This window comes from Aplysia californica, unplaced genomic scaffold, assembly GCF_000002075.1.
Source record: "Aplysia californica isolate F4 #8 unplaced genomic scaffold, AplCal3.0 scaffold00554, whole genome shotgun sequence".
In the NCBI taxonomy this organism is placed as follows: domain Eukaryota; kingdom Metazoa; phylum Mollusca; class Gastropoda; order Aplysiida; family Aplysiidae; genus Aplysia; species Aplysia californica.
In genome coordinates, this window is record NW_004797824.1 from 121,947 (window position 1) to 133,393 (window position 11,447).

The following is an 11,447-nucleotide window of genomic DNA, read 5'->3' on the forward strand; positions in this document are numbered from 1 at the left end:
ATTATTTATATTATCATCATCATTTCATTATAATCATCATTTTCATTATTTTTAAACTATTATTATGAAATTATTTCATTATTATTATTACTAAATGCTCTCTTTTGTTAAGGGCCTGATTACTAAAAATAAATAAAAACCCCAGTGATTAGGATGCATTCGCTTATTTGTTGTATCGAAAGCCATGTCACTGAAAACGATAATACTTGTATCGTCCAGTATAGTTACACAGTGGCCCTTTAACATTTTGTTGGTCTTCTAAATGATTCAAATTATGTTGAATAAAGCACAGAAACATCTACATATTATGCCCCCCCCTCCCAACTCCCTTGAAAAAAATCCCAATGGGGCCTGTTTCTTGGCGTAGTGACGGACAATCAAAAGAAAACAAACATTCGGAAAGAAAGCCAGAGATTCTATTGAAGATTTCAAAGTTTGTTATTCGTAAAAATATTAATGATTTACAACATGTTGCAGTAGGGGAAAATATACATTGTCATTTACTTTAAATTTAGTTTTGCATGCCACCTTTATCATAAATAAAATTTGTTCCAGCAATGTTGCATGTACAGTATGTTTTTGTGACCCAAACCAATACGTTCTCCTGGCAAGTTAGAACACAGTTTGAATCTACAAAGTAGAGGGTGTAGCTCCTCTTAGTATGTGAAGACCAGCACGTAGACATCGAATAGCAATGGATGGTGAATGACGTCACGTCTCGTCAGGCAAACTCTTCAATTTTGTGAAATCTCGTCACTTTAGGCTCACTCGCCCCTTCACTTATCCATCATCTCACTCACTCCAAAATAGCGGAGCTGACCATGAGATTGACCCCACAGGCTCCCACCCCTCTCTGCATTCTGAAGTAACCGTCCTCCCCCCATGTTTGGCCCCAGGAGTTCTTGAACTTCCAGTAGTCCAGTCCCGATTTCTTGTCATGGCCGTAGCCCACCAACAAAACACAGTGGTTGGTATTTTTAGGGGTGCATGAGTCAGGCTTCACTACCCCACCAGAATAGCCCAATAGGTCATGGGCGTCAAAGACTATAGACAGGGGTCCGTTCTTAATTAAAAAAACTTGGCAATGGCTCCCTCGTCTTTGGGCACGTACTGATAATCCTTTACCTTAATGCCGGGCACGAATTTCTCTGGCTTGATCATCGCACTGCAGATTGGGACTTGTTGCACTTGCCAGGACCGAAAGGCCAGTCAGAACGACAAACCGTAGCGTTGTAGTGCGGCGGCGCAGCGCTTTTCCCTTTCGTCAACCCGCAGCCACCTCCCGAATCGTCAGCCTTCACCAAACCTTTGACACGGGTCAAACTTCCATCTATTTATAGGTAGTTAGATCTACCGGAACATGTATTAGGCGAAGTGATGTGCAATGATAGTCGCAATAAAGAGATTGTTTTGGTCTCTCTTTACTCATCTGCACCACTCGAATTTAATTGATGTTTTTCCCTGGACTCTGCCTTTACTAAAGTCTCGTATCTAGATCTAGTTGTAATCTAGTTGCAGGTTGCAGATTTAATAAATTGCCGACAGAGAGAGAGAGAGAGAGGGAGAGAAGGGGGAGGAGTAGATCTTGCGAGTAAGGCGAGAACTTCCGGGCAAAACAAAATGGCGACCCGCGTAGTTCGGCTCGATTCGAAAAGTGAAAGAGCCATAGCATCTTTGTAGACGATCAAATTAGCTTACTTTTGTGCTATAACGTCATTTTTTTCTTTGCTTTTGTCAATTTGATCATCCACACCGATAGAAAGCATTTCGAAATTAGGAAAAACAGGTCTTGTTTCACACTGGGTGAGAATAGCCAACGCTAGCAAGTCTCAAACGGGGGGGGAGAGGTCAATCGTAGGGTTTTTCTCACCCCGGGTGAGGATAACCAGTCCACTTCCTTACTTAAATGATTAGGTGATTAAACTTGATCTCTTATTGACAATATAAAAGTCAATTTAAGCTTCATTTCGTTAGAAAAAAATGTGTTAGGTTTGCTAACTTCTTAGACTTTGTGTTAAACAACACTTTTAACAAAACGAATCCTTACAAGCCTAGGCTTGGCCTTTGTAATCTCGAAGGTTTAGAAGTAGAAGTAGAAGAGTCTACTAATAGTACTACTGGAGTCTAGAGTCTAGTCCAATTTATTTAATCTCTTGAATGTACATGTACTGGATAACAAATCTGCAACATGCCACTAGATCTAGATTACAACTCTAGATCTAGATCTAGATTCGAGATTTTAGTAAAGGCAGAGTCCAGGGAAAGACTTCAAGAAATTCTCATGGTGATGAGTAAAGAGAGACCAAAACAATCTCAATAAATAATATATCGCGACTATCACGGCACATCACGTCACCTATACATGTTCCGGTAACTACCTATAAATAGATGGAAGTTTGACCCGTGTCAAAGGTTGGTAGGCCTATGTGGCTGACGATTCGTTAAGTGGCTGCGGGTTGACGAAAGGGAAAAGCGCGGCGGCGCACACGGATAACAGCGTGGCTTGTAACCTATAAAGTAAGGATAGTCTGCGTCTGTGTTGATGCCCCCTGTCTGTTTCACGTACTGGTAGGCGGCGTTAGGCCAGCCCCCGTACAAACCACAAGTCCAATGTTTTGTCTTCTTGTCGTAGAAAGACGAACAGTCTGAAAGCTGTTCCGGGGAGTGAGACGTAGCGTTCTCCTTGGTCTTCATAAAGTACTGACCCTCCAGGTTGCCTATTGTAGCAAAGGCCCAACAAGTCCCGGCAAGTCCCTGGTTCTTCACTGACGTCACAGCTCCTGTACCGGTAACGTCAAAATGCTCAGGAGCCACAAGTTCCTCCAAATCTGTTGAAAACTCGGCAAGATGGCTCTGCCTTTCCTCAAAGTCGGGAGGCACTGTACTCGTCATCAGAATCTTCTCTCGGAAAATTGGTTGATTTTGAAAGTTGTGATTCCGGCTTGGATTTCGTTTTTTGTATTAATCATATGAACATTTTCACGGAAGTTGAGGAACCTCACTTTTTCTTCTTGGAAGGAATGATACGTTTTAGAGAAGTCGAGTTTGAATTTGTTGAACAAATCGAAGACGTTTTCCTCATCGGTGGGGTAGACGTCGTAGCTGGAGCTGGGAAAGGGGTGGAAGGGAATGTGGGTTGGAGATAAGGGAAATAAGGAAAGGAATACAGTTAAAAATACATCAGCGATAACAACTACATTAATAGTTGTCAATATTTGACGGGCTATACATTTTATGATTGGAAGGGTCAGAAAGACAAAGGATCTAAGTCCCATTTAGAGATCTTCGCATGACAACACATGTCATGGCAGTCTGCACGACACTGCGTTTGAATAAAATGGCTGGAGGGCATCAAATCAGAGATATTGCCTTTATCAAATCAGGGATATTGCCTTTACAAATTACCCAAACCCGGAAGTATATTATGATTAAGTCCAATTGATATTTTATTTTTCTCAAAACGACCACAAAGTGACCAAGACCCTTTTTTTCCCCGACCCCGTTACTTTATGCCTTTGGGGGAATTTTGAAGGTGGAAACTTCCGTCCCTTTATTCGTGCCAGTTTGGATATTTATCTCCCTTGTTTATGACCACCTCAAGAGGCGAAGAGCAAAAGCAATGGGGTTTTTTTTTCAAAATGAATGTAGATGCCCCCACCCCCACCAAAATCGACGCAATTTAAATCATTTAGGAAGCGGGCTTCGAATCTGCCTACCAGGGCCGACCTGGGCAGAGAGGTATATCACATCTTGGTAGAAAGTCCAATAATATGCTTGATGAAAATTCACCTTAAATGAAAATTAATTCAGGTCTTCTGCGTGCGACGGCGAAGCATCTAACCGCTACACCACAGACGCTAGTGGCGGTTCTCTGTAGAGTTGTGCCTTTTAGTTAGACTTTACTTTTCAACATTCAAGATGTGTGCACTATTCAAAACTATACGAAGCGTGCAGAACCATTTGCATGTAGTGCGAATTTTTTCAGATGATGTAAAATTAAAGAATATCACACGTTGGGGTAAATGCAGCAATACTTTGTACTTGATGGTTACGAGACTCAGTGGTGAATGAAACTCTTTACTGGGCATGGGCAAGCGTGTAAAAGTGGCAGGCTGGATTAAGCAGTTTGAATGTCTCATTGGTCAAACAAAAGAAAACTGGGTGAAATACCCAAGCTCTCAAAAGTGAGACTAAGATCGACAGTATAGGATAACCACCCTAGAGTATTTCATAAATGAAAATAATATTAGATCAATTGCTTCCAGTTAGGCCGTAATCTATTAATTTTAATTGTCATAGTCCAACATTGTGTTCTTGGGAAAGGCGGTTTACACGAACTTGCCATTTGGCTCGGTCCTTTTCGAGATGGACGTTAAATTCGGAGGTCTCACCTCATAAAAAACCTAATAGTGAAGTTAGGGGGTAAACATTATACCATTTCACCATCTTTTAATTTTCAAGACTGACAGTTTTGTTTTCAATAATTGTCAATTACCGCGGGACACATTCATTATTAATTACTTGGTTGACTCGGGGACTGAAATTGTTTGTCCAGCCGGATTTGGCCCCTGGCCATAATTTACCCATGCCTACTTCTTACAATAAACTTCCTTTCACGGGAATCGAACGTGTATCTTTGATGAACTTCCGGTACTAGACCGGAACAAGGAGATGAACTCCGATGCTAGACCGGAACAAGGAGAAAATACGGTCCCATTGCAGACAGGCGTTAAAATCGGAGATCCCGCTTCTTATATTACCTAATCTATAGTGGTAATCGAAATATTAAAGTATGCGCTTACAATTACCGTCATTAAACATAATTATCTTTTAAAAATGAGATTTTCAAAGAAATGTGCGCGAAGTCGACTCCAGAGAAGATATATGTCAAGAAATGTAACACTTTATTCCTCTATCTCACATGATATTTCAAGAAATGTAACACTTTATTCCTCTAGCTCACATGATATGTCAAGAAATGTAACACTTTATTCCTCTATCTCACATGGACGTCTCCAGGAAGGATATGTCAAGAGATATAACACTTTATTCCTCTATCTCACATGATATGTCAAGAAATGTAACATTTTATTCCTCTATCTCACATGGACGTCTTCATGGAGGATATATGTCAAGAGATGTAACACTTTATTCCTCTATCTCACATGATATGTCAAGAGATGTAACACTTTATTCCTCTATCTCACATGATATGTCAAGAGATGTAACCCTTTATTCCTCTATCTCACATGGACGTCTCCAAACAAAGCAAATCCTGTTGAACAAAACGAAATATATAAAGGTGCAATACTTTAAACAAAGTTCAATCTTACAAGACCATTTAGAAGAATATTCATGGACTCAATGGCAAGATGTGAGCCACAGCAGTTTAGGTGGACAATGCTCAATGTGGACACAGAACATCAAAGTATGGATTACGATGCATAATATGATAGAATGCACGAGAGCAGCAGTTAGCGACCGTAAGCAATGGCGGGTCATTACACGTCCACTTCTGAACCAGAGATGACACCTCTTGAGATTCACACAGTGGTCGACTCCAGAGAATAGCTGTGTCCAGGAGTTTAGCCCTTTGTTGCCCTCTGACTGATACGGTAGTCGGCTCCAGAGAGGAACTTTGACAACAACAAAAAAACCGTCACCCTTTATTCCTCTATCTGACAAAGAGGGTGACTTAAGTCAGCCCCTGTGCCCAGAAACTTGACTCTTAGTAGTCTTAGTAAACGGACAGCTATTATTCCACCTATAAACACAGCTAATTCTGTCATCGAGTTTTCAGTATAGAAAGCTAACCAATAGAGCTATTTCCAGTTCTTTTTCACTTATTTGCGTAAAATGAACACAAAACTGAGAAACAACGAATTATCATAGCGATGAACATACAGCTTTGTTATAGTGATGGGGTTTCGTACAAATTTGTAATGACTGTAAACAACAGAGCGATACTGTGTGCCAGTGGAACTAGTTCGCCGCATTCTAAGAATTAACAAAAACAACCTTGTTAAAGACGTTTTTCTTACCCACTGGTGGCAGCGACCAAGCAGAGGCCAGCAAAGACGATAGAGAAATTCATGGTGAAGAGAGAAGTGGCCAGCTCAAGGTTCGTCGCCCTCTGTGGGGATCTTCTCTGGGAAGTTGCTTTAAGTACCCAAGTGCAATAGCAAAAGTTCAAGTCACGCGCCTTCTGGATTTTGTTTTTAGATTGTTTTCCTTTGTTTTATTTTGGGTTGTTATATTTTTTTACTTTTCGAGATGTTACACGCATGGTTGAACCAATTCAGCACGTATCGGTCGTGATAACACGTAGATAACAAATGATGAGGGCGTCATAATATTTAGTGAAAGGGGAAGTCAGTGTGTGGATTGGCAGATGCTTTGATGCAGTTTGCTCCTTCTTTCCTTTCAATTTACATGTAATTCTTTTCTCCCCTTTTCTTCTTTGTATGATACTCTTTAGTAGCACATCTAATATTCGTTGCTTAAGTGACATAATATTTATGTTGCAAATGTCGTAAAATTCTTATTAAGTTCTACAGGTGAAGTCGCGCAGCCAGAGATCTTTAGTGAAAGACTCGTGTTGTACCCATGTTTGTGGTGAAGCAGTTAGGTGCCTCAATGTGACACGCAGGAAACTCAAATTTGATTTCTGAGTGGGAAGAATTTTCTTAAGTATCTCGCTGTCCCCCTGTGTGGACGTTCTATCTCTCTCAGTCTGGTTGGCTCTCTCAGTCTGGGTTGGCTCTCTCAGTCTGGGTTGGCTCTCTCAGTCTGGATTGGCTCACTCAGTCTGGGTTGGCTCTCTCAGTCTGGGTTGGCTCTCTCAGTCTGGGTTGGCTCTCTCAGTTTGGGTCGAAGCCCACCTCCGAAATTATTTCAATCCTGAGAATGGGGCCGCAAAAACCCGTATTGTGCAAAAAGATAACTAAGACAAAAACATAACTAATAGTTAAGTAAAGTTGTTCTCGCATCCGATCCGGACATTGGGGATTGCCTTGTTAGTGAGACAACTTCCTTGGCCTTTGGCATATTGTGGTAAGGTGGCCAGTTCCTTTCCACGCCGCCTTTACTTCCCCAACCGAAGCTCGAACCCGGTTTTCCGCTTCGGAGACGAGCGCACTAACCGCTCCGCCGCCGCTCCCTCTCAACTAATAGTATGTGTATTAAAACACTATGCGAGATTTAAAACCAATCGAAATTTAAACAATCAAAACAAAGTGAAAATACAGGTGTCTCTTGAAACTTTGAAAACCTGAATCCTTGCAATCAAACCTGTTCTCCATGTTCTTTCAGCGTTACATTTACGATGGCCCTAGTTCGAATCCCCAATGGGGAGATCTTACCGTGCGACGTTTTTTTTATAGAGTTTTTAAGATTCTACACACATTTGGCTTGGCACTGTAGGAGATGGACATTAAATGTTGAGGTCTGACCACTTAAATAACATTATAGTGTCGGAAGGAGGCGTAAATCCATACAATGCCAACGCCAAAGATAACGATAAGGAGTTCGCTTTCTGGACAAGTTGCGAGTCATCCCCACATCCACGTCACACTGGTTAAAGGATAGCACAGGTGACGTTTTCGACGTGACAGCAATCCATGCGATTGAGATACTGAACACCTTGAACACAATGTGTCAAGTCATGATACTTGTAACACCTGTCAGGGTGTCTTTCATTTTGCTGACCAGCATCTATGACAATATTGTGAATAATAATGTGTTCTTCATTTGGCTCTATCTGGCCCTCACACCGCAAGAATCACCTCATCAATAATAGAAATGTTTTGAGTTGTCGGTTGTTTTTTAAAAGAACTTACTCTTTATTATAAACGACACAAAATCCATGGCAGTGGAAACAGAATTCTAATCTGCAGGTGAGAATCATGAGAGGAGGCATATTATGTCAAACAGGCGCGGTTCGTCCATAGAGCACGGTCGTGCAGTGCCGCCCAAAATGCTTTAATGTTCTATGACGTAAAGCACCCTCAATAATAAAATAAACGACGCCAGAAACAAACATTAGCCAAATATTATATCAATACAAGGCCCTCGCTGGCGCCGTAACTGTCATTTCTATTCTACAGCGCCGTAAAACATCTAGATCTACTATGCCATGCCTAAGTTCATGCGCCGTATCTAAATATAACAGGATAGTCAACAGTAGAAACCTGACCTATAAATCGCTCTTTGGGATAACCCAAGCGATGACGACACTTGTAGAGAGTGTTGACGGTACATTAATACTAATAAGACGGCACATCTCAAATGTGCTCCTGCCGAATAGCGCTGAAACATAGCCCACAGTAGGCAATCTAAAAATAAACGCCATAGACTATGCACCAAGACGGAACCAAGACACAGTAAGACAAGACGGGACAACAGCCCTATTTCCGGTTCTAGATGACGCGCCCCCTAGAAACAGTAGATGCGCGTTGAGAGCGTAAACAAACACCGGACGACAAGAAGAAAGCGCGCGACGTTTAATTCGACAGCTGCGAATCCCACGTTAGTAGCAGTTTCGGCATGTCTTTTTTTAAAGTGGAGTTATTAGAAATTATTTCTAACTTTGTTTGTTTACATTTTTAACTTAGTAAATGAGTTGATAATTAATATTTTGCTATGGAAAAAGGCAGTGAAGTGAATGTGTTCAAGGCCAACATGGGAATTAGATCTAGATCTAGATCTAGGCCTAGGTGCAAATGAAACTGTAGATCTAGTCGATCTTCTACTTCAGCCTAAAGGTAAAAGAAAAAAGACAAGCCAGTGGTGCTCTGCAGTGAACTGTTCAAACGCACGGTATAATAGACCAGATCTTTCGTTTTTTTGGTTTCATAAGGATAAGGTGAGGTGCCAGAAGTGGGTGGTAAACCGCCGAAGAAAGGATTTGTTGGGCAGGTCATCAGAGTGTCTCTTTTCTAGTAACGTTCTTTGTTCTAAACACTTTGAGGACTCACAGTTCGCCACTGCGATAAAAAAAATCAGCTGAAGCGTGGCAATACAGAAATACAAACGCGTTTCAACGTGCCCAATCCTCCACCTACTATAGAAGGAAATAGACCACCCCCAAGAAAAAGGACTATTGTGCTTACAAAATGTTCGAGCTCATCAACAACGTAGGAGGAAATTTCTCAACCTCAAATACCAGTTTCACAGGTTAAAAAATATTTTCAAGAAAAACTTTGTACATTTGGAAATTAGATCTAGATTAAGATTTAGTTTTTAAAAAGTATTTATACATAGATTTAAACAAAAATATTAATATCACCCAACCACTAGAGTCTACATTGTTATGTTTGTTAACAATTAACAGCCTACAATTTGGTAAATCAAAATGTGATAGAAAGAATGTTACTGTAAGGGCTAAAGGGGGCAAGCTGTTAAATCAGTAGGCCCCTATAGCCGGTATGCTTTAGGAAAAGCATGATACAATGAAAGCGCATGGCTTTTGTCTGCGGCCCTCCATTTCTTTCCTTGTATTTGTGTCACGTCTAGCTGTTTGCTGAACAAAATCATGAGACTTGGGAGGTAGATATTTGGCTGCCAAAGTTTTGATCAGTTCTGTTTCTTTCTTTGAATGTAGATTTGATACAGCTTTTCCTGGGCTTGCTTTTAGTTTTTTGTTTTTTTTTCTTCTGTGACACAATTTTCTTCTTCAAATGTCTTATTGCTTCATGCTCTATCTCCACAGATCTAGTGGGCTGGTTAGCCTAATAGAAATATAATAATTGTACTTGATACAACACTGTGGGCTACTTACATCATGGCAAATACATAAAAGTATGCAATAAATAAGCCACAAAAGTTACAGACAAGTATATTTCAAGGCACAAATTCATGTGTTGATCAACATATTATGGCCAGCATACACATACATCACATTCAGTCACACAGTATAAATTAGGTTCTATGTGGTAGATTAAGATAAAGAGGATTTGTAGAATTTTTTTTCCATATGTTTTTCTTTAATTTATGTGTATTATTATTATTATTAGGCTATTGATTTTTAAAAATTGTTGTTCATGTTTAATTTCTTACTAATAATTGATAAAATTACATAAAAAAGGAAAGAGTATTCCAGAATTTAACATAGTAGGCCTACTGCTGAAACTGTATCTCCAGCAATTTAGAATAAGGGTGAGTAAACAAGATTCTTCATTTGAGCCTTCGCCCACACTAGATATAATATAGTAAAAGTATTATAATTTGTCGAACTGTACGCTCAAGTGAATTGTGATTGGTTCATTGTCTTGTCGCTATTTTAAGTAACTCTGTGACCGTGAACCTGAGGGAGGTGAACGTGACATACTTAAGTCGCTGTCCTATGAGTTGTGCTTTTGAAGGGTTTAGTAGTGGAGTGGTTAAAGGTATTACTTGAGTGTTCAGTTCTAATGCAGGATGAATGAAATTGACGTTTAGCTAACAAACACATGTAGTTCTAGAAGTCAAAGCCAAAAGTAAAAAGAATGAAAATAAAAGCACAAGGTATTCCTTCACCAACCCAAAGATCCTAAAATTATACACCATCCCATTTACTCTGCCCTTGATTATCTTCAGCCTTAGATAGCTTAATTGTGCACGCCCATTGTTTAGACCCACGAGCCGCCCCTGGTCAAATTATATCTCTAAAAAATACAAACAATCTTTTCCATTAGATAACAAAACTCGTTGAAAAAATTCACGAGATTTATCAGTTCGATCTCTTTTTCACTCCTACTTGATATGACGTAGCCGTTCACGTGTATTTGTTGAGCGCATCATTCTGACTAAAGCGTACTTTTAGTGCAGGGATAGACAATAACTATTGTATTGCATTATGTTGAAATCAAGCACTTGTCGAAATAATCGATATTTTAATTTTGTTTCTTATTTATATTTCTATTTGTTTTGGTTGATTTTGTGGGCTTTTTTTCGTAACACCTTGTATGTCCATTTAAAAACATTTTTTAAAAAAGCATTTAACCTTCTGAAAAAAAGCTGATAAAAGGCATAAGAAAGTAAAATAGCAGTTTCCAGGGAAACTTATGCTTTAAAGGCAGCAATTTTCTCGCTTATAGTACCTCTGACACCAGAAAAATCCCTACCTCTTTCTATCACAAATATCGCCACTTCTATTCAAGATAAATAGGGATTTGTTCATCAAAAGCAAGACGAATGAACAAACATTTTAAGCAGTAACTCCACGTGCCCCAAAATTGACGAGCTCCTGATTCCATCGTGACGTCACTTAATTTATTCACCTCAAGTGGATTGTTTTGTATCGGCAGACTGTACTTAGATATTGCATGTTTTGTTGGGGTTTTTTTCTTTTTCCTCAAGTTTGTTTGTTTGTTTTTGTTATAACAGTTGTTGTTTCTTTTTTCTCTCAGCGTTTAGAGGATCCTCCATCCCCTCCCACCACCACACACATTAATCAAACACGCTCACAC

General features: G+C 39.9%; 1 protein-coding gene across 1 annotated transcript; it reads right to left on the reverse strand.

Moving 5' to 3' along the window:
• Positions 1-791: 791 nt before the first annotated feature.
• Positions 792-2,892, reverse strand: LOC101860358 (probable cysteine protease RD19D). Its single transcript, XM_035971996.1, is given in 3 exon segments — positions 792-1,075; positions 1,078-1,199; positions 2,511-2,892. Coding segments are annotated over 3 exon segments (783 nt in total). The 3' UTR covers positions 792-796.
• Positions 2,893-11,447: the final 8,555 nt, after the last annotated feature.